Below are 19,198 nucleotides of genomic sequence, written 5' to 3'. Positions count from 1 at the left end.
AGCTGTGCATCTCTGTGCATTTTGCACACAGACATCCATTGGCATTTTTTCTGCAGGCTTGCTGTCAGCCCTTACAGGTGGACCATCCAGTCTAAGGGGTTGGACCACCCAGTGTAAAGGGTGGAGAGTAGGGTTTGCCCTTACTGCAGTGGTGTACACAGGTGCAGGGCTTTATGTTTTTATATAGGAATGACTAGCACCCATATTGGAAAATCTAAAGGTTTGCAAATGCTTGGAATGGGCTGCCTTACACAGCTGGTTTTGAGTGTCACGAAAGGGCACAAAATTATCGGTCATTTCATTTACGATGGTTGTATTATTACTGTCGGGGGCAGGGGGAGGTGCTTGTGGTGTTCTCTGCTTCAGGCGCCAAAATAACTAGATTGGCTGTGGCTACTATGCACCTTGGCTTGGGTGTGGAGAGCCAGTTGCTGCTCTGCCTTAGGCACAAAAATGCTGTGGGACTTCAGCTTCGCCCCAGTCATTTAGAATCAAACCTCCTCCTGTCTACATAATCCTGCCTTTTTACCTGCAATGCCTCATCCTAGGTTATCTTTCTTGGTCATGCTAGAATGAGAATGGGCCATTCATGTTATTTTAGTTGCTTTGGAGAATGTTCAGCAGTCCTGGCAATAGTTGCTCACCATACTTTTCTGTTTAAAAATTCAAAGAAACATATTTACCTTTTCCTTTGTCTTTTACCACTTGCTCAATATCACAGTACAACATGATCTTCAGTTTTTTAGATTAAGAAGATTGATTTCAGAAAGCTTTGTATGTGTAGTTAAATGTTTAACTAAATATGCCTGCGTTTATCCTTTTTTTTTCTGCACAACTATGTTTCCCACTGAAAAACTGGGCTCTCAAATCCTAAATATTGAATATTTTCTGTTCAGGGCTGGAGAAAACAAAAAGAAAGAATAATGAAACATCGTATTTCTATGCATATGGCTATCATAATTTGGAACATGTGATTATCAGTTTATATAAACAGAAATTAGAGTGTAATTTTCAATCACTGTAGTGTTTGTGATGACGATTGTCAATAATGAATATTCCGCAGATGACCATGTGAATATGAATCCACCCAATTAACCCTCTCATCTGGGATGCTGAAATCTACTTGGTGGTAATTGGCACTAGCCTGACTCAAAAGCTCTCAGCACATCTTCACAAGTGGAACTCAATCATTTGTCATGATGTACAGCCTTATCGGAACCAATAATGAAGCATAAGAGCTTTTGGAGATGAAGTGGCTGACTGACTAACTTAGCTGCATAATGTAATCACATCAGTGTATGGACTGAAAAATCATGTTGTCAGGATGGTATCAACTGAAGGGACCAGGGGCCAATCTAAACAGAATCGCTTTGTGATTTGGGCAAAATCCGCATTTTCACAGAATGGAATTAGCTCTTCCATGGTACACACAGTGCTGTAGTCCTCTGCTTTTGAAGTGTATACAGGAACTGAAGCCTCATTCATTGGGGTGGGGTGGGCAAATCCTGCCACAAATAGAAATGAACGTCAGCAATTGCATAGGTGCGGGGCAGCCAATGAGCAGAAGCTTGCTCCCCCTCCCTCACATGTTCAACAAAGTGCAATGGAGGACTTGCTTACGAGTAGATGCTCATGACAAACCCCACATACCCCACATACACACACACATTTCTGAGGCAGGCAGGCAAGCAGGCAGCCACTGCCACCCAGAGACTGAGCAGAATGAGCAGGAGCACAAGAGGCACCGAGAACAGAGAATGCGGAGCCGGCGAGGAGGGAGAGCAACTAGCACATTGTCTTTGATGTATATTAACTGCCCAATCAACAGGCTTCCCACTGCCCCCACAAACACGGGCTCAATGAAGGGCTTCTGAGTACACATTCATGAAAATCATCCGCCTTGGCATCCACCCTTTCTCAGCTGCGCTCCTTCGTAGCTGCACAGCTTGAAAACAGCAGGGCTGGCTCCCGTCTCCACTCCCAAGCTGAATGACTATTTAAAGTGAGAGGCAGCAAGCCACCGTTTCTCAGCCATGTTTCTGCGCAGCTGCACAGTTTTAAAACAGCATGGCTGGCAAAGTGGAACTGAAGGCAATGAGTTACTTCTGGGTAGTCATGTTTACCCCTTTGCTTTCCCCATGCCCGTGCCCCACTCTACTTTTCCTTCCGCCAATCAGCACCACTTCCACCAGCCTGCGCCGAAGCCAGCTGAGGTCACATGGATTCCTGAACAGCACTGAAACCACTGTGACAAGAAGATCTGGCACAAAATGAGTTTGAAAAAAACATGGATTTAGGACAAGAAACTCTGCGCTAGCTACAGAGAGCGGCGTGCGTCATCTGACACTATCAAAGTGGGCGTGGAGTAGAACCAGAGTAAAAGCCCCATGTAGATGAGGCCTAGGTAAAATGACAAAGTGAGCTTTGCAACCTATAAGCAAACACTTGCATACATTCATTTTCACTTGCCTTTTTTAATTTATAAGATTATTTATATTCTACCTTTTGGTCCGAACAAAGACCATCAACGAGATAGACACATAAAATTACAATTAATAATCTAATTCAATAAAATCTGAGGTCATAGAGTAGAAACATCCAGCACACAAACCAAAAACAGAATAGTGGGGGGCAGGGGGAATCCAGCATAGGCCAAAACATTGACATAAATATATTTAGTTATTTTTAATATTTTACATCTTGAATTTCTGTTTTGTAGATTTTAGATATCTTGGATACTTTTCAGTCTGTTAACTCTTTGTTTTGCTTCATATTATACTTACAGCTCAGTCCTATACACCTCTACTCAGAAGTAAGCCCCACTGAGTTCAATGGGGTTTACTCCAAGTAAGTGGGTGTAGGACTGCAACCATGGATAACCGAGAAACACTGCCAAAGATTTGTCTAATTAGTTGAAATGCCATCCTCCTTTTCTTCCTCCTCCTCCCTAGTTCTTTTTTCTCTTTCTTAGTTCTTATAGAGCTTTCACATGAAATCTGATAATCCAAGCCTGTCTATATTATTGTGTCATTTAGGTTATTTAGGAATTTCCTGGTTATACCAAAGTTATTTCCATTTTATCGAACCCAATCAAAGGCTCATCAAACCCCTTCACATTATTAGAGCTGAGCCAAAACCATCATTAAAATTTAATTTTCCTTTTTTTCAGTATGCTTTCAAATGTCCCCTTAAAAATTTGCCTATTTTAAAATTCCAGTTATGTACATTAGAAAGAAGTATCTAAAAGCCTACATTTTAGAGCTCCAGTCAATTCCCTAGCTCAGGGCAGTTCCTTAGACAAAGGAGTTGTGCAAACCCTGCTTTGTCTAACCAAGCTCAGAGTACATATCTGATCCAACCCAGCTAAAGCTTTAACAGATTTAGATGGATAGATAGATAGATAGATAGATAGATAGATAGATAGATATAGACAGACAGATAGACAGACAGATAGATAGATAGATAGATAGATAGTTATAGACAGACAGACAGACAGACAGAGGTGTGTGTGTGTGTGTGTGTGCGTGTGTGTGTGTGTGTGTGCGCCTTTTTATATATACATCCATCCATATGTTGGCAGTGGAGGCTGGTAGCTCCAATGTCAGTGGGGCTGTAACTCCGCTCCGGGTTTCAGACACAACCAGTCAGAACTCTGAAGCAGCTATCCAAGGTGCTGAACTTTATCCCCAAAATAAGTTCAGCATTGTGGAAAACTCCTTTAGAGTTCTGACTGAAACATCAGAGCCACCAGCCTCCAATCATCTGCAGAAGACTTTTGATCCAGTACAGGGATCCCACTGGCAGAAGGGGAGTAGGCAAACTGCAGTTTCTCCCTTCCCTGTGCAGCCCTGTGTGACCTTTGAAATCTGCTCTAGAGGGTCCCCCACCCTTCGGAGCAGAATTTCAGAGGATACAGTGGCGTGCAGGTTGAGGAGAATGGGCAAATACCATTTCTGCCAGTAGGAGCAAAGATCGGATCCAAGCCACTATAGTTATATATTATATAAGCCCCCCGCTCATCCCAATTGATTGCTAACAGCTCTGCCTTACCCTTGGCCCATCCCTGTCTATTGGCACAGAGGCTGGAGGGTCAAGTGTTAGGGAGTTATGCACAGTCCCAACATTGCCCTGGGTCTGGAGAGCAGAAGGGAAGCACAGTTTAGCTTCTACGATCAGTCAGGAGACCTGGAAGGCTGCACCCCCTGCCTGCAAGGGAAGGCCAACCTGGCCAGAGAAGGAACAGGTTCAGCAAACTCGCTTATAGGCTATCTAGGCTCAGTCAGATTACAAAGCTTCCCAGGGCTTTAGGGGTGGGCAGAATGCTTACCTCCGGGTCCAGGGAGGTGTCCGCAGGGGGGAGGTGATCTGTCCCTCCCCCCCCCCCGGAATCCTAGCTGGCCGGCTCCACTCTGTGGAGATTCCACAGAGCCACCAGCTGGCTCTGGAGCACCAGCGATATGGCCACCATTGATTGCCGTATCGCTAGCTGGAAGGATTGACTACAGACGCAAATGGCGTCCACTATGCCATTTGTGGCCGTAAAGATCTTAGTTTAAACTAAATGCAGCCGTAAATGGCTGCATTTAGCTTAAACTAAGACCTTTACGGCCGCAAATGGTGTAGTGGATGCCATTTGTGTCCCTGCTTTTTCATGTGAAAGGCTATGCAAATATTTGCATAGCCTTTCAAATATTTGCAAATACCTATCGCATGAAAAAACAGGGACGCAAATGGTGTAGTAGACTATTTACGGCTGCATTTAGCTTAAACTAGGACCTTTATGGCTGCAAACGGCGTACTGGATGCCACTTGTGTCCCCAGTCAATTCACCCAGCCAGAGATACGGCAATGGTGGCCGTATCGCTGGCGCTCTGGACCCGACCGACGGGGAGGATCTGGCTGGTGAGGATTCCTCCAGGAGGCAAAGGTAAGTCTTCCAATCCTCCATGGACTCCAAGGGGTCCATGGCGGATTTCTCCCCCCTCCCTACAGGGCTTTGTCAAATAAGCTCAGGGATTACTCAACTCCTTTCTCCCCAAGGCTTGGCAGCTTTTTCTAAGTGGTGGCCAGTGGTGTAGCTTAGGGACTGCTGTTTCCAGAGGCTTAGGGTCAAACCATGGAGACTTTTTCAGATGCAGACCTTTTTCTTTCTTTTTTAAATCTCCCACCCCCACTGCCCCTCATGGAGGGAGCAGGTGAAATTTCAGGAAAAAAACAGATGGAAGGAAAGGTTTCATCCTATGCTCCAAGCATGCGCTCATTCTGATCTAAATCAGGACCACGTGCAGTTACACTAAAGTAAAGGAAACTATCAGGTTCAGCTACATGCTATGCAATGAACGTAATGTGTAGTTTGACCCCTCACGCTAGATTTTGGGGCTTTTCAACAGTTCTGTCTGAGCACTCATTGGTGTTCAGGACTTGGCTGAAAAATGAAGACATGTTTTTTATTTTATATGGTTTGCTTTGCTGTCCAAAAATAGGTTCTCCCTCATCGAACATAAACTTCAACATTGAAACTAAAATTGAAAATTTTGTTCATCTCTACTAGTCAGTAGTTTTTTTGTCCAGTACAAAACACACACGCACACGGGTACTTTCATATTTATTTATTACGTTTTATTCATTTGTTTCTTTCCTGCATTTTTATCCTGCTTTCCAGACAATCACTGTCTCCCAAAGCACATCATTAAAAAAAGAGAGACAGGCCCTGCCATCAGGCTTATAAACAAAAATGACAAGACACACAAGGAAAGGGAAGGGATGTGGAGGGAAAAGGCAGTGGAGGTAGATGAGGGTTTTTTTAAGGCCAGAACAAAGCAGGCATTTAAACACACTTCAGGCCAGGCTGATCTTCTCTTGCTTGAATAGCCATTTGGTGGCTCTCCTTGCTTTGACTGATGGATGGGCCAGAGCATTCTTTCCCCTTATTTCTGTAGTCCCAGTGCAACTGTCATTTGGAGTCAGATGTTCTTTCTGGAGGGAGGGGGAAGTGAGCTCCCTGAACCTGTTCCTTCTCTGGTCAGGTTGGCCTCCTGCTCGCAAACGGGGGGTGCAGACTCCCAGTGGCGCTACGTCTCCTGGCTCATTGCAGAAGCTAGAGCGTGCTTCCCTTCTGCTCTTCTGACCTAGGGCAATGTTGGGACTGGTTGTCTTCTTTTCTGGTTTTTAATTCCTTGCATTATATAGGTTTAGATTTGATCCTATTATGTTGTCATTTATATGTCCTCAACAGTATTATCCTATATAAAATTAAAAAACACAGCTGCAATGACTCATGGACATTGCTGGACCATGAATTATTCTTTTAACTGTCCCAGGTTCATTTTTTGTAGGCCAGATGTTAAAACACTTCAGCACTGCTTTGTATTAAATGTAGTTTCAACTCCTAAAGTTCTCTACTTTTTCACTTATGATAAGTGCTGTATTGGCATGAAATAAAAGACTGCCCTTGATCCAACATTTTTATTCACTGGAGAATATTGTATTCCTAACACACACACCCCTCGACTTAGCAACCCCCTCCCCAAACTACCACCACACTGATTCCAAATTTAACATCTATTATATTGTCAAGAGAATACAACTTTTGTTATTATCATCGCTTTCAGAAAAAATATGGCATGTATAATCCTTTTATTTCTAGAAATAATAGATCCTTTTACCATTTCTTTGGTTGTCTTTGATGAAATTCGGTTGGGATTTTTCTGGGTAACACATTCCAACCGGACAGAATGTTTTCTAGCCTTGAAATCATGTATATTCCAGGTCCATGCAGCACTGTCATACTATTTTTATTTTGTCTACTTTACAAATGAATGCTTGCTACTCATTCTCTCTCATGAAGCTATGCTTTTATTTTTGTTTCTTTCTCTCTCCACCCTGCATGACATGTTGGCAGTAAGGACAACATGCTCCACGACTGTACTGTATGATACACAAATGCAGCCAACAAAGCTGTTGGCTGTAATTACTGACAAGAAGTAGAAAGAGGAACTGCTTTTTAGAAGTGCATTAAATAATGTTAAGTGTGGAAATATATTTGCTAGTATCTTCACAAATATGAATTCAGTATTCAGTAAGAATTGTCATACTAGATCAGAGCAAAACTCAGTTTAGTCCACCATTTTGTTTCTGACATCCAAATGCCTCTGGGAAGTTCACTAACGGGACATAAATGTAATGGTCATCCCATTGTTTGACTCCAGAGAGTGGTATTTTGAGATATACCGTCTCTCTAAGAGGTTCCACTTGGTTCCTCCAGAACTTTACTAATTGTCTTAAAAGGCATTTAAGCTTGAGTGGAAGGAGGAGTCTCTTTATCCTCATTGGTCATAATTTTATCAATTGTTAATATATTGTCTTTACAATGCAATCATATACATATCTATATCACATAGGCAATCCCATACATATCTATATATACCTACTGTATGAGATCAATGGAGCATACTTGCATGCAATTGTGTACAGGATTGCAGCCTTAGTCATATTTTCCCCCTAAAGAACCACAGTTGCTTTAGGCTTTCCTTGGCAGGCCAAGGAAATGGTAAGCGTAAATGTTATGCCCCTCCCCCGCCAGCCACATTCACTTCCCTTTCTATGATTGTCATTTTCACACACACCGCACACTAAGTTGATATTTTTAATGCTTGCTTTTTTTTGTGGGCATAGCAAATCTAGATCACAACTGTCTTTATGTGAAATAAGGATTTAGGGGCCTGTCTGCGCATTTTGGAGAGACTGCAAAACAAGCCAGAGTCTGAATGTTTAAAAGAAGAATTTTTCCTCATTTGGGACAGACTTCCACATGTTAAAGGACACACTCTTATCATAGATCCCTTACTTTCAGTACAGAGCCCTTTACCTTTCAAAATCTATCATTAATCAGTATTTTAATAAGGATGAAGAGTTTAGCATATGGTCCTGCACTATAAATGCATTAATTTAATCATTTTATTCATGCTGCAACCAGAATGATGGCTTTTGCTTATGTGAACAGAAGGCTAATGAAATGGCCTTCCTGTGGGATGAGCATAGAAACTCCACCCATCCTTCTTGGTGCTGAGACTCCGCTCTACTTGTAGGAATTAGTACTGCTTTAAAATTTGTCTGATTATGGATAGGCCAGGTGTCCCCAAACCTTTTGGGCTGGTAGGACATTTAGAATTTTGATGAAGTCTCATGGGTGTTCTCACAAAATGGCTGCCATGGAGGGGGGTTGCCCATTCATAAAATGGCCACCATGATAAGCAACTTGCCCAAGAGCCTAAGTACAAGTCAGAAGTGTCTGAGGTACGAAACACAAAAGCACCCTTTTGAACCCCAATAAAGAGCAGCACTTCCCTTTGCAGCACTGCAGCCTCCCAGTTAAGATTTTTAATAACAAAAAAACCCTTAAGAAATAATATAAAAATCAGGAGGGACAGGGAACCTGGTGGTTGCCAAGAAAGGTGTGCCTGGGCACATTGGTGCCTGTGAACACCATGCTGGAGACCCCAAGGACAGGCAGTGAAAGGCTTCTCAATTAGAACACAATACTGAAGCCAGAATTCTAGTACGCCTCTCATTTCAGCCTTCCACTATGGTTACTGCAATTAAGATGTTTTGCTTCATTGAGTCAACAACATTCCTGAGTCGTACAGAATTCCGTGTGCCCATTTGCAGATCGTGAAAGTTGCATGGGTTACCATTGCAGAAGGGATGCATACTTAATAAGCACCCAGCCTGGTTTTAAAAACTGAACAAGGGCACCCTATGGTGCAGGGTGACAGGGAGAATCAACCACAGAGGAACCACCACTTCCTAAGCTGTGCCAGCTTGCGCAAGCCAGGGTGGCGAGGGGCCAGTTTTACCTTTCTCTCTTTTTTTGGCCTCTGCACAGATGGTTTTTAATTAGTTTCCCTTCCATTGATACCAACTATGCCAGCTCCAGGGCAGGCATATTTCCTTGTCTGTGGTGTGTCATGGGGGGAGGGGATGATGAGATGGCATAGGATCCTCTGGATCCATGGCCTCTCCTATCACACCCCCAACACATCCCTACATTGCCCCATTCCTTGCCTCAGAGCAGCCAGAGTTGCAGGGCTTTCTGCCACTGCACCAGGGAGGCCTCCACTCATGGAAAGGGAGGACCATAGCATCCTATAGCACAGGGGTGCAAAACTTCAGGCCTGGGGGCAAAATACATAGGATTGCTCTATTAGGTCGCAATCCTATTCACATAGGTGGCCGCCTCCAAACTCGGAGGTGACTGCCTATCCATTGCAGGGCAGGAGAAGCACAGAGGGGATCATTCCCTCTGCACTTCTCCTGCCCTGCATTTGCAGCTAGACAGCTGATTTCAGCTGGGATGGGGAAAGCGGACCAGGGGAGGAGGCTGCTGGTTGACACATAGGATGTGTCATACCAGCATTTTCACCCTCCCCAGAACCCCCCCCCCCAGAACGTCCCATTTTGGTCACTCCATGCTCCTCTTGTGAGCATGGAGCATGAGGCAGAAGGGTGGGGGGAGGCCAGTTCTCTGGGAACCAACCTTGGAGCGTAGGCTTTGAGGTCAGTTCCCAGAAAACAAGAAATCCTATGGCCATATAGCCGCTGACTAGCGGCCATAGGATTGCTCCCTTAATTGATGGAATCATACTATTTCATTTCATTTCATTTATTATATTATATTTCTATTCCGCCTCATAGCCAAAGCTCTCCGGGCAGTTCACAAAAATTAAAACCATTAAAATACGTGATATAAAATATAAAAACCATCCGCATAGTGTCACAAAACAAATAGCACACACAACAACAGCATATATCTATAACAACTTTGTTGTTGTTTATTCGGCCAGTCACTTCCGACTCTTCGTGACTTCATGGACCAGCCCACGCCAGAGCTTCCTGTCAGCTGTCGCCACCCCCAGCTCCCCCAAGGTCAAGTCCGTCACCTCCAGACCTCCATAAAACAACTTTAGTTTTAGTTAATTGATTTATTGATTAAATAAATGTTTGAGTTAAAACAACACTTCTGAAGTCAAATAGTTACTTCTATTTTAGATTATGCATATGAAATATTCCTTTCTATGTATTTATTTATTACATTTATATCCTCTTGCAAGGAACCCAAGGTGGCGTACATTGTCCTCCTCCTCTCCATTTTATCCTCACAACAACCCTGTGAGGTAGGTTAGGCTGAGAGTCAGTGACTGGCCTAGAGTCACCCCATGAGCTTCATGGCTGAGTGGGGAATAGAACCTGGATCTCCTGAGTCCCAGTCTAACACTCTAACCACTACACCACACTGGCTCTTTTATGTGAGATATTCCTATCTATGTGAAAACAAAGAGGGAATGCCTGTTTTATGATGGTGCTTGCTATATTCAGGTTTCCAAGTATTTGTATTAAAACAATGTTGTTGGCCTGAAGTAAAAAATCGCTGCCCAATTAATTGAAGGGCACTGTTTTAGCTTATCTACGTTTTAAGTGATAAATCTAATAAAATGATTGATTTCTGATTAAATATTAATATTCTAAAGGATTGTTGTGATCTATTTAAATAAAAGGTATTTTGTCTTCACTTTTTTCAGGTGGAAAGGCTACAAATTGGGAAGGAGGCATTCGAGTGCCTGGTCTTCTCCGCTGGCCTGGAGTGCTTCAGCCTTCTCAATATACTGACGAGCCAACAAGCAATATGGATATATTCCCCACAATAGTTAAACTTGCTGGAGCATCACTACCCAATGACAGGTATGGAATGTAGTGTCTCTTGTTGTAAAAGATAAAAAATTTTAAAAATGGAAACAAAACAAACTCCACCTCTGATAGCTTTGAAGTAGGGATGTACGAAAGTCACTTACCTTTTACGAAATTTGATTCGTGGTGGGGGGGAGGCGCTCTGTCCCTCCCCCAAAAAAATTCTGGCCGGGGGGAGGCACCCCGTCCCTTCCCCCCAAAATTCTGGCCAGGGGGGAGGCGCCCCGTCCCTCCTGCCACAAATCCCGGCCAGGTCTGGAAATGGCGGCGGCCCTAGCCGCCGCCATTTGCGTCCCTGCAGTCAGCCGTGATAGGCTACGTAAATGTTTATGTAGCCTATCACAGCTGACTTAAAAAAACAAACAAACGCGCGTACGCAAATGGCGGCGCCCATGGGCACTGCCATTTGCGTACGCGCGGTTTGTTTGTTTGTTTAACTCAGCCGTGATAGGCTACGTAAACATTTACGTAGCCTATCACGGTATTTTTTAAAAATCTAGCTGTGATAGGCTATGTAAATCTTTACGTAGCCTATCACTTTTTTTTTAACTTGGAAATGGCGGCGGCTGCAGCCGGTCAGAAGACCGGCCGCCTCAGCCGCCGCCGCCGAACTGCCACCGAACTGCCACTGGAGCCGCCACCGCCAGGGAGATTCGCCCAAGGTAAGTCCTGTCCCGGGGGGGGGGGGGGGCAGACCGTTTCACCACCGATTTCGGGGGGCCGAATGCGCTGGCATTCGGCCTCCCCAAGATTCGTGGCAAAATTCTCTGACATCCCTACTTTGAAGGCCCTTGCAGACAGCATCAGGCTAGCGTGTGGTCAGCATTATTTATCATATCTTGAATAAGGATGTGGCAGCCAGTTCTTCAAGTAATGACTGAATCTAATGTAGTTACACAGAGATGTTCCCTCCAGATTTTTGTTGGCCATATCTCTTGGCCAAACACACTATTTTTAAAGCATCTCCATCATCTCAGACAGCCCTGCTTGGCTCAGCTCCACAATCAGCATTTTACTCAAAATGACCCCCAAATTGATCTCCTACCTCTGATATCTCACTACTCATAGGACCTGACAAGTTCTGGAAGTGAAATGGCCGTATATAATGTGTGAATATCTCCTTATTCATGAAGCAGGCTGGATTGCTTCTGTACAGACAAGTCATCACACAGTAAAACTATTTATGTACTGCACTACTTCAGAGTGTAGGTGGGAAAAAGTGTTACTGAAGTTCCTCCATATAAAATAAACTCCCTGCACATTGACAACTACCAGTCAAGGAGAAGGATTCTAGCTTAGTTTTCTCCATGACATGTTAAATGTCTATGTGAAGTATATATAAATTTTACTTTTGTATTTTTGGCACATTATTTGCACATAGCAGTCAAGTCATTACTTAAGCAGAAATTGTGGCGTCCCTATTGGGGATATGATTATTGAAACAAAGCAAAACTCATAGGTTTTTATTTCTTTATTTGCCTAAAAGGGAATCAATCTTAGTACCTAGTTAAATCACCATTTTACCACTGAAATAATGTTGACAGCTGTAGGACTGTTACAGAGTGAAAGGTAATCAACTGCTGCATCACTACTGTTGAATTTAATGAGCATATTAATTCTGGTCCTACTCAGGCATTATTAACATGCAAGTGGGGACAGGACTGCGCAACTATCTCTACCCCTGACATATGTATATAGAATTGGGCTATTAGGATTCTAGCTTACATGGCAACCTCCACATAGACAGCTGTACATGTGAAGGCTTCCTCTCTGCAGAGGTTCACACTGTATGCTCAGACACCCAAGGGGATGGGCTAAATGGCTCTTGTGTTCAGTTTTAATAACATCTGAACAGACCTGCTGTTAGAATGCAATGTAGTGTCTAGGTTGGTGGATTTAGGGCGCAATCCTATGGCTGCTAGTCAGCGGCTAGATGGCCATAGGATACGTTGGTTTCTGGGAACTGACCTCAGAGCCTGTGCTTCGAGGTCAGTTCCTGGAGAACTGACCTTCACCCCCTCCTGTCTTGCCTTGTAGGCAGTGTGGAATGGCCCTGCGCTCAGAAGAGGAGCACAGAGTGATGAAAACAGGGCGTTCCTGGGGGCATTCTAGAGCGGGCAAGGCAGAAACGCCGGTACAACACATCCAACATGTTGTCCGGCCGTCACTTCCCCTGTTCCGCCTTCCTGCAGAGCTGAAATCAGCTGTCTAGACGCAAATGTAGGGCGGCTGAAGCGCAGAGGGGACGATCCCCTCCATGCTTCTCCTGCCCTGCATTGGATAGGCAGTCACCTCCAAGTTCAGAGGTGGCTGCCTACCCCGGTAAGATTGCTCCCTCCAGTAGTCAAGAATCAGGATCAAGGCCTTAATGAAAGCTGATTCATACATGCATATACATCACTTGGTAATTCATCATTTGATGACTTGGTGAACTTGTGGACTGTCTCCAAGAAAAGTGAAGGTGACATGAAGTTTCTGTTGAAGTTTTTATCTCTGATGGCTCTTTCATTCATGTCCACTTGATTTTCCATTCATCAAGTGATCAACATGCATATGGAAACTCACCCTTAACCATTTAGCACATTGAATGGAATGGCCTTACACAAGTTGTTATATCTCAACCCAAAATGGAATCATACAGTCAAAAGACATCTATTGCAACTACCTACCAATATAGGAAATCTACTAAAGCATCCCTGATAGGTGGCCATCCAGCCTCTGCTTACAACATTCTAACAAACGAGAGGCTACCACCTTCCGAGGCAATCTATTCCACTATTGAACAGCTTTTACCATCAGACCGTTCTTACATTACAGAATTGATGTGAGGATAAAATGAGATATGGCTGTATATACCATAATATGCCCTGAGCTCTTTGAACAGGACATAACAGAATCTAAATGCACGAAACCAGTGGTAGACAACCACCCATGCACGAACCATGGAATATTCCGTATAGAAATGAAAATACACTAACATTAGCCTGTAACTTTGCTATAGCCGTCTCATACCCAAGGACAGTATTTTTAATGTTGTTCTTTGCTACTGCAATGTTTTGTTATTTCCTCAACAGACTAAACAGCTGAACTTCTAGGTCTTTCCCATAAGCCCTTCAAGTACTTTGATCTTTTAGTTCTGTAATAGCATCTGTAGGAGTGTTTTAACTACTTTTTCCTCTACTTGGCTAAAGAAGGTGGATTTTTGTTCCTGACCATACTCTATACCTACCCTACATATTCCTTTTGATCAAGCTATAGATGCTTGGGCATGATGCCAACACCATTCTGCTCTTTCTTATATACAGTCAATACATCACCAGCTGTGAACTTTTCCCCTGCAGATCTAAAGTAATACTATCCTGACAATTGGTGTTCATTTACGTACATCATGCAAATGTAAAAGTGATTCCCCTGATCTAAATTCAGAATACCTTCTTCACTCTTTGCTCCAACTAGCAAGCTTTTTCAAAACAGACTTGCCATATGCTACCTGAGACTATCTTTCAGGTTCAGTCACTTCTCCAATTACTAAAGCATAGGTAGTCAACATTTGGTCACTATCCTAATAGATCATGATAGACAGTTCATGACAGAGTCCTGGGAGTTGAAGCTTGCTTGCTTGCTTGCTTTTTTTGGAACAAAAATCAACGTAGTCCTCATGGTTGTAGGTAGGGATGGATAAAATTGACAGTTTAAGTTTCTCATTTTTTAAATCTTATGTTTGATTTATCCCAAAATGTTGTCAATTTTTCCAGTCTTAGGTTTGGTTTATTCTGAATTTTAAGACTTAAAAAAAAAAGTTCACATGAAAATTTATATGTATTTTTGTACTTTTTGCTTGTGAAAAAAGCAGAAATGCCCTCACCCCGGCGCCAGCTTGTCTGGCTGAAAGGGGGGGGCATTGCGGGCGGGTGGGGTGACAAGACGTAGGGGCCTCTGATTAGTGCACCCCAGTGGCACCACCATGCAGGGAGGGGCAGGCTGAGCTGCCTTAAACTCAGCTCCCCCTCCCAATCTCAGCTCTCTGGCTCGATGCAGCTCTCTCCCACCCTCCCCTAAGCAGTGTGGGTTTATTACCGGTTGCCCTTTGGGAACCATGTAGGAATTTTTTGGCTCACAGTTCGATTGGCCTATTACTGTGCGTCTTTTTTGCCTATGTCACACTGTTTTGCGGGTCGAGTGTGTCCTGTAAGGGAATATGGTCCTTATCATCGGTCACATTCCAGTTGGCGGCTAGGACGGGCAAAAACAGGGAAGTAGGGATGGTGTGCATGCAGTGGCACCTTATGGTGACAGGTAACGCCTGAGGCCCCCCAAACGGGTTGTGCGGCTCGGCGGGGGGATAAGGGTTGCCTGGGAGACCAACCCTACTCACTCACCCAGGTGTTTCGCGGCACCGGGTTGGGGGTGACACCGGAAGGTCTACCTCCCCCAGAAGGGGCAGTCCCGAGGGATGGCGAGATCACCGCCACCCCTCAGGCTGGGTGTGTTTTCGCCCAAGAAGTGCCAGCTAGCCACTGACACAGTTAGATGCCCGTCCTAGTTACCCCTTTGCAGCTATTTCAATAAATGTGGCCCAATTTTCAACCCAAGCTTGTTGTCTGCATCTTCTTTAACCCATCTCCGCTCGCAACTGTCCTCCACTTTTTGTGTAGTTTGGTTTTAGCTTATTATAGGGTTAAAACTTTTTTGTGCATGTGTTAATCATTTAGCCAAGAGGTTAATAGTTTAGAGGTCAAAGGTTTAGTTAGAATGTAGAGAAAGTTGTGCTCAGAGGAGCAGGAGATTATAAAGTTCAACAACAGGTCAGAGGAAGAGAGAGAGAAAAAAGCATTTTAAAGTCAGGAAATAGAAACTTAGTTGGCAGAAATGAACAAGAAACTACTCTCCTAACCGGCTGGAGTTGGGGAGATTAAAAACTAATTCTTAAGAGATAAAAGCCTGAGGCAAAAAGGCAAAGGGGTAGAGAAGCAGAATGAAGAAGAGAGAGAGAGAGAGAGAGAGAGAGAAGGAAGGAAGGAAAGAAGCCCAGAACCCTAGAGGAAATAAAGCATCAGCTGCTGGAACTGGAGAACTGACTGAGAGAGCTGGACCAATGTCAGTAACATATTGCTTGGAAAGGACCTGGATAAAATAAGGGCACTCTCCAGTTAAGTTAGCTGGATGAATTTATCTCTGGTTATTTTATTACCTCTTTTCTCTCCCTGTTGGGTGTGCATATCCATTCAGATTTTAAAAATTCTTCCTATTGACGTTTTTTTCAGTAAGATTTAAACTTAGTTTTTTGAAATTTTGTGGCCTCTTTTTTGGTTACCCACCCAAGTCTAATAGCCAACCCCCACACTACCTAAAGTAGATAACTGAAACCCAGATAGTTTTAAGGGGCAGATATAAAGATTTCCCCCTGATTGGCAGTCAAAAAAGAGGCAGTGACATAGGGAGAAAGTGAATAAAGATGTCCTATTCTAGAGATTCCTATAAAAGTAATTTTATGAACAGGACTGGGTGCAGGAAGTTAGGGTTAGTTTAGTTCCATAATTCCCAATTCCTTTTTTCTAGGGATGGGAGAACCAGGGTTGTTTGAGCTCACTGAAATCCTCAAAACTTTACTTTGAAGCTCAGTTTGGCATTTTCATTTGTGACCTGTTGTTGTTGTTGTTTGTTTGAATGGGAAAAGTGTGCATTTCAAACAGGAAAAGTGCATATTTCTGTGTGCACTTTTCCAATGTGTGCATTTTCTGCCCCTTGATAAAGCATGAACATGCATATTTTCAAAAAATGCCCATTTTGAAGTACGCATTTTTCATTTTAAAAAATTACGCATCAAGAATGTGCAAACATTTTTGGGAAAAGTGTGCTCCTATTCAGGACAAGTTTGGAAATGAAATTCTCATACATTCCTACTTTTTGCTCCTAACATGAATGGATTTGCCCTGGAAATTGACTATACTAATCAGGTACTGTTGGTGGTGTATTTAAAGAATGTTTTTGTCCATTTGCTCCCCCCCCCCCCGCTCATTGCTAAGAACTGTCTCTTTCACTTACTTAAATGACTGAAATTCTAATGTAGATTGTGCAGAGCCATAACAGCACTTGCACATCACAGAGCACAATACTGAATATATCCCCCTGTGATGGTTTACTGTTTTCAAAAGTAATTTATTCATAAAACAGTCTATCTGCCTCCTGTGGTGGATGTGACATTCGAAGCAAATTATCGGTTCTTGCACTCCCTTTTCTTTCCATCCTCATATCTGAATGCTCCCTACCCCCAGGAATATGGTTTCTGGACATGTGCCCATTTTAAAGGTGCATTTTAAAGAATATAATTAGCCTGCAGTTGAGTTTGTCTATCACATTTTGCTAGGATATGAAACTATTCTGAGTATAAAAGAGCAAGGTCACAAAGTGAGGGCAGGCATAAGCTTACACACCAAACTGGTACGTCAGCAGAACTGCAGACAAGAGACACTCTTGTTCACTTCAGCGAATGATTTATCAAGTGCTTGTAGGAAAAGACAGGACAGGATGGAAGGGTAAAAGATGTGAAAGTTTAGATCCATCATTGCCTTGGATCTCCAATACAAACAGTAACTTTGTCATGCTTTCATTGATCCAATCATCTCACTGTGTGCAAATTTCATGGAAATATAAGCCTTTGTAAAGGCTTCCTTCTCACATGGAGAGATCCTTTTGCATGAAGATTTATGTCACAACAGCTCAATAATCACGTTTGTTAAAATCAATAGCGGCAGCTACAACACCAGAATAGCGTGTGACTTTCCCATTTAATGCCTTATAACAAATACAGTAAACTTCTGCTTTATTCTGTACATATTTCAGACATATTTGCCATGCTAACTTTATCTAGTTATACTGCAGGAACTTCACCATGTTTAGAAATAATGTGTATCTGCCATAAGCTTATGAAACATAAGAGTTCAGCATAGGGCAAGGGAAAGCTTGAGTCCTTTACCTGTCACACTCTTGGCTGCTGTGCTACACCACTACTGTAGTCCTATTGAAATAATCCAGTATAATCTCAGATATTCTCTGCACAACCTTAAAGCTTTGGGGTGTAAGATAATGGTGAAGGAGACATCTGTTTTTCCACTTGCTCAGGTGGCAGAAAGGTAAGATTGCAGCCTCTAGACATAAAGCACATCCTTGCAAGATACTGATAAAATGTGGAATCGGGGGCCTGAAAACAATACTTACTCATGGAGATCTCCAGGTTTATGTCTCATTGGCGAATAACTAGGTAAAACATTAAATTTTTCATCACTTAAGGAAAACTAGGTGATATGGGCAAGCATTGCTTAAAGTGTAAGGCTGTGATACAATAGAGTTACAATACATGTACATTTCTGTTGAACTTAAGTGTACATAACTGAGATCCACTTTGTACATTCTAGAGAAGATGAAAGGAGCAGAATGCACCCATATTACCCACACGGAAGTGGCATTCTGGGTATCTATTCGGGGAACAGCATCTTTCTGGGATGGGTGTGAATATTTCTGATACAGAGAGCATAAATATACACACATCCGTTCTGAGTGGTGCATGCACTTTTAAATCCACAAAGGAGGAGAGACTGACCTTCTCCTGATCATTGATCCTATGTGTTTGCTAAGAAAAAAATTTATTTAATTGAATATATGCCATTCAGAAATGACATGACATCCATTCAATTTGTCCAGGGGTGCCCACTTCTATAAATGAGAAGACCTGAGTGCAAGATTGCATCCTAAGTGTTTCAAAATTGTTTCAGACTTTTAATGTACAATACGTCTCAATCAAAATTGACTTAATTGAGTGCCAGATTGACTTAATTCTCTATAAACAGTTGTAAATGTTGTGATTTGCAGCATGCCAAAAACTGTAGCTTCATATTTCCCTTTTAAGTAAATATGAGATATTTGATAGTTTAATTAATGGAAACATGCTTATAACTTCAACTCCGACCTCCTCTCCCACTAAATGAAAAGTTCCATTTCTTTATTGAAAGCACGAGTTTAAAAGGAGCAAGAGAACACTGTCTGTTATCCTTCACATAAATAATGATTCCATTTGTAAACATAGAAGATAATGCTGGGAATACTGCCTCTATATTTTCAGTCCATTATGTGGACTCAAACTACGTATCATGGCATTAGATGGCTTCCACCACCTCTCTCTTTCTCTCCGTCTCTGTGTGTGTGTGTATGTGTGTGTGTGTTTAAGCCAAAATCAGCCTCAGCAAGTCAATGTCAGGAAGGGTGGCCATAGCAAGAGAGAGGCTCTTTAACTTTCCACTTTAACTAGGTCATTTTTTTCATCTTAAAATTACTCTCCTCAGGTCACTCATAACTTTGTCTAGTTACTTATTTTACCCATAATCTTGTTATTCAATTCTTTTCTCATAACATCTGTCCTGTAGTTCCATCCAGTTCTTGGCTGCTACAACCAATCACT

General features: G+C 42.8%; 1 protein-coding gene across 15 annotated transcripts in view; it reads left to right on the top strand.

Moving 5' to 3' along the window:
- The window catches only part of STS (steroid sulfatase), a 175,039-nt gene that overhangs the window by 103,964 nt on the left and 51,877 nt on the right, over positions 1-19,198 (top strand). For all 15 annotated transcript variants that reach the window (XM_084844254.1, XM_084844249.1, XM_084844252.1 and 12 more), the window contains one exon: positions 10,578-10,737. In XM_084844254.1, the coding sequence (XP_084700380.1) occupies positions 10,578-10,737 (160 nt within the window). The remainder of the gene's footprint in view (positions 1-10,577; positions 10,738-19,198) is intronic.

The sequence above is a fragment of the Heloderma suspectum genome, chromosome 3 (genome assembly GCF_057233095.1).
Source record: "Heloderma suspectum isolate Gila_16-S chromosome 3, 16-S_ref, whole genome shotgun sequence".
Lineage (NCBI taxonomy): Eukaryota > Metazoa > Chordata > Lepidosauria > Squamata > Helodermatidae > Heloderma > Heloderma suspectum.
This window is presented reverse-complemented; position numbering and strand designations above follow the sequence as displayed.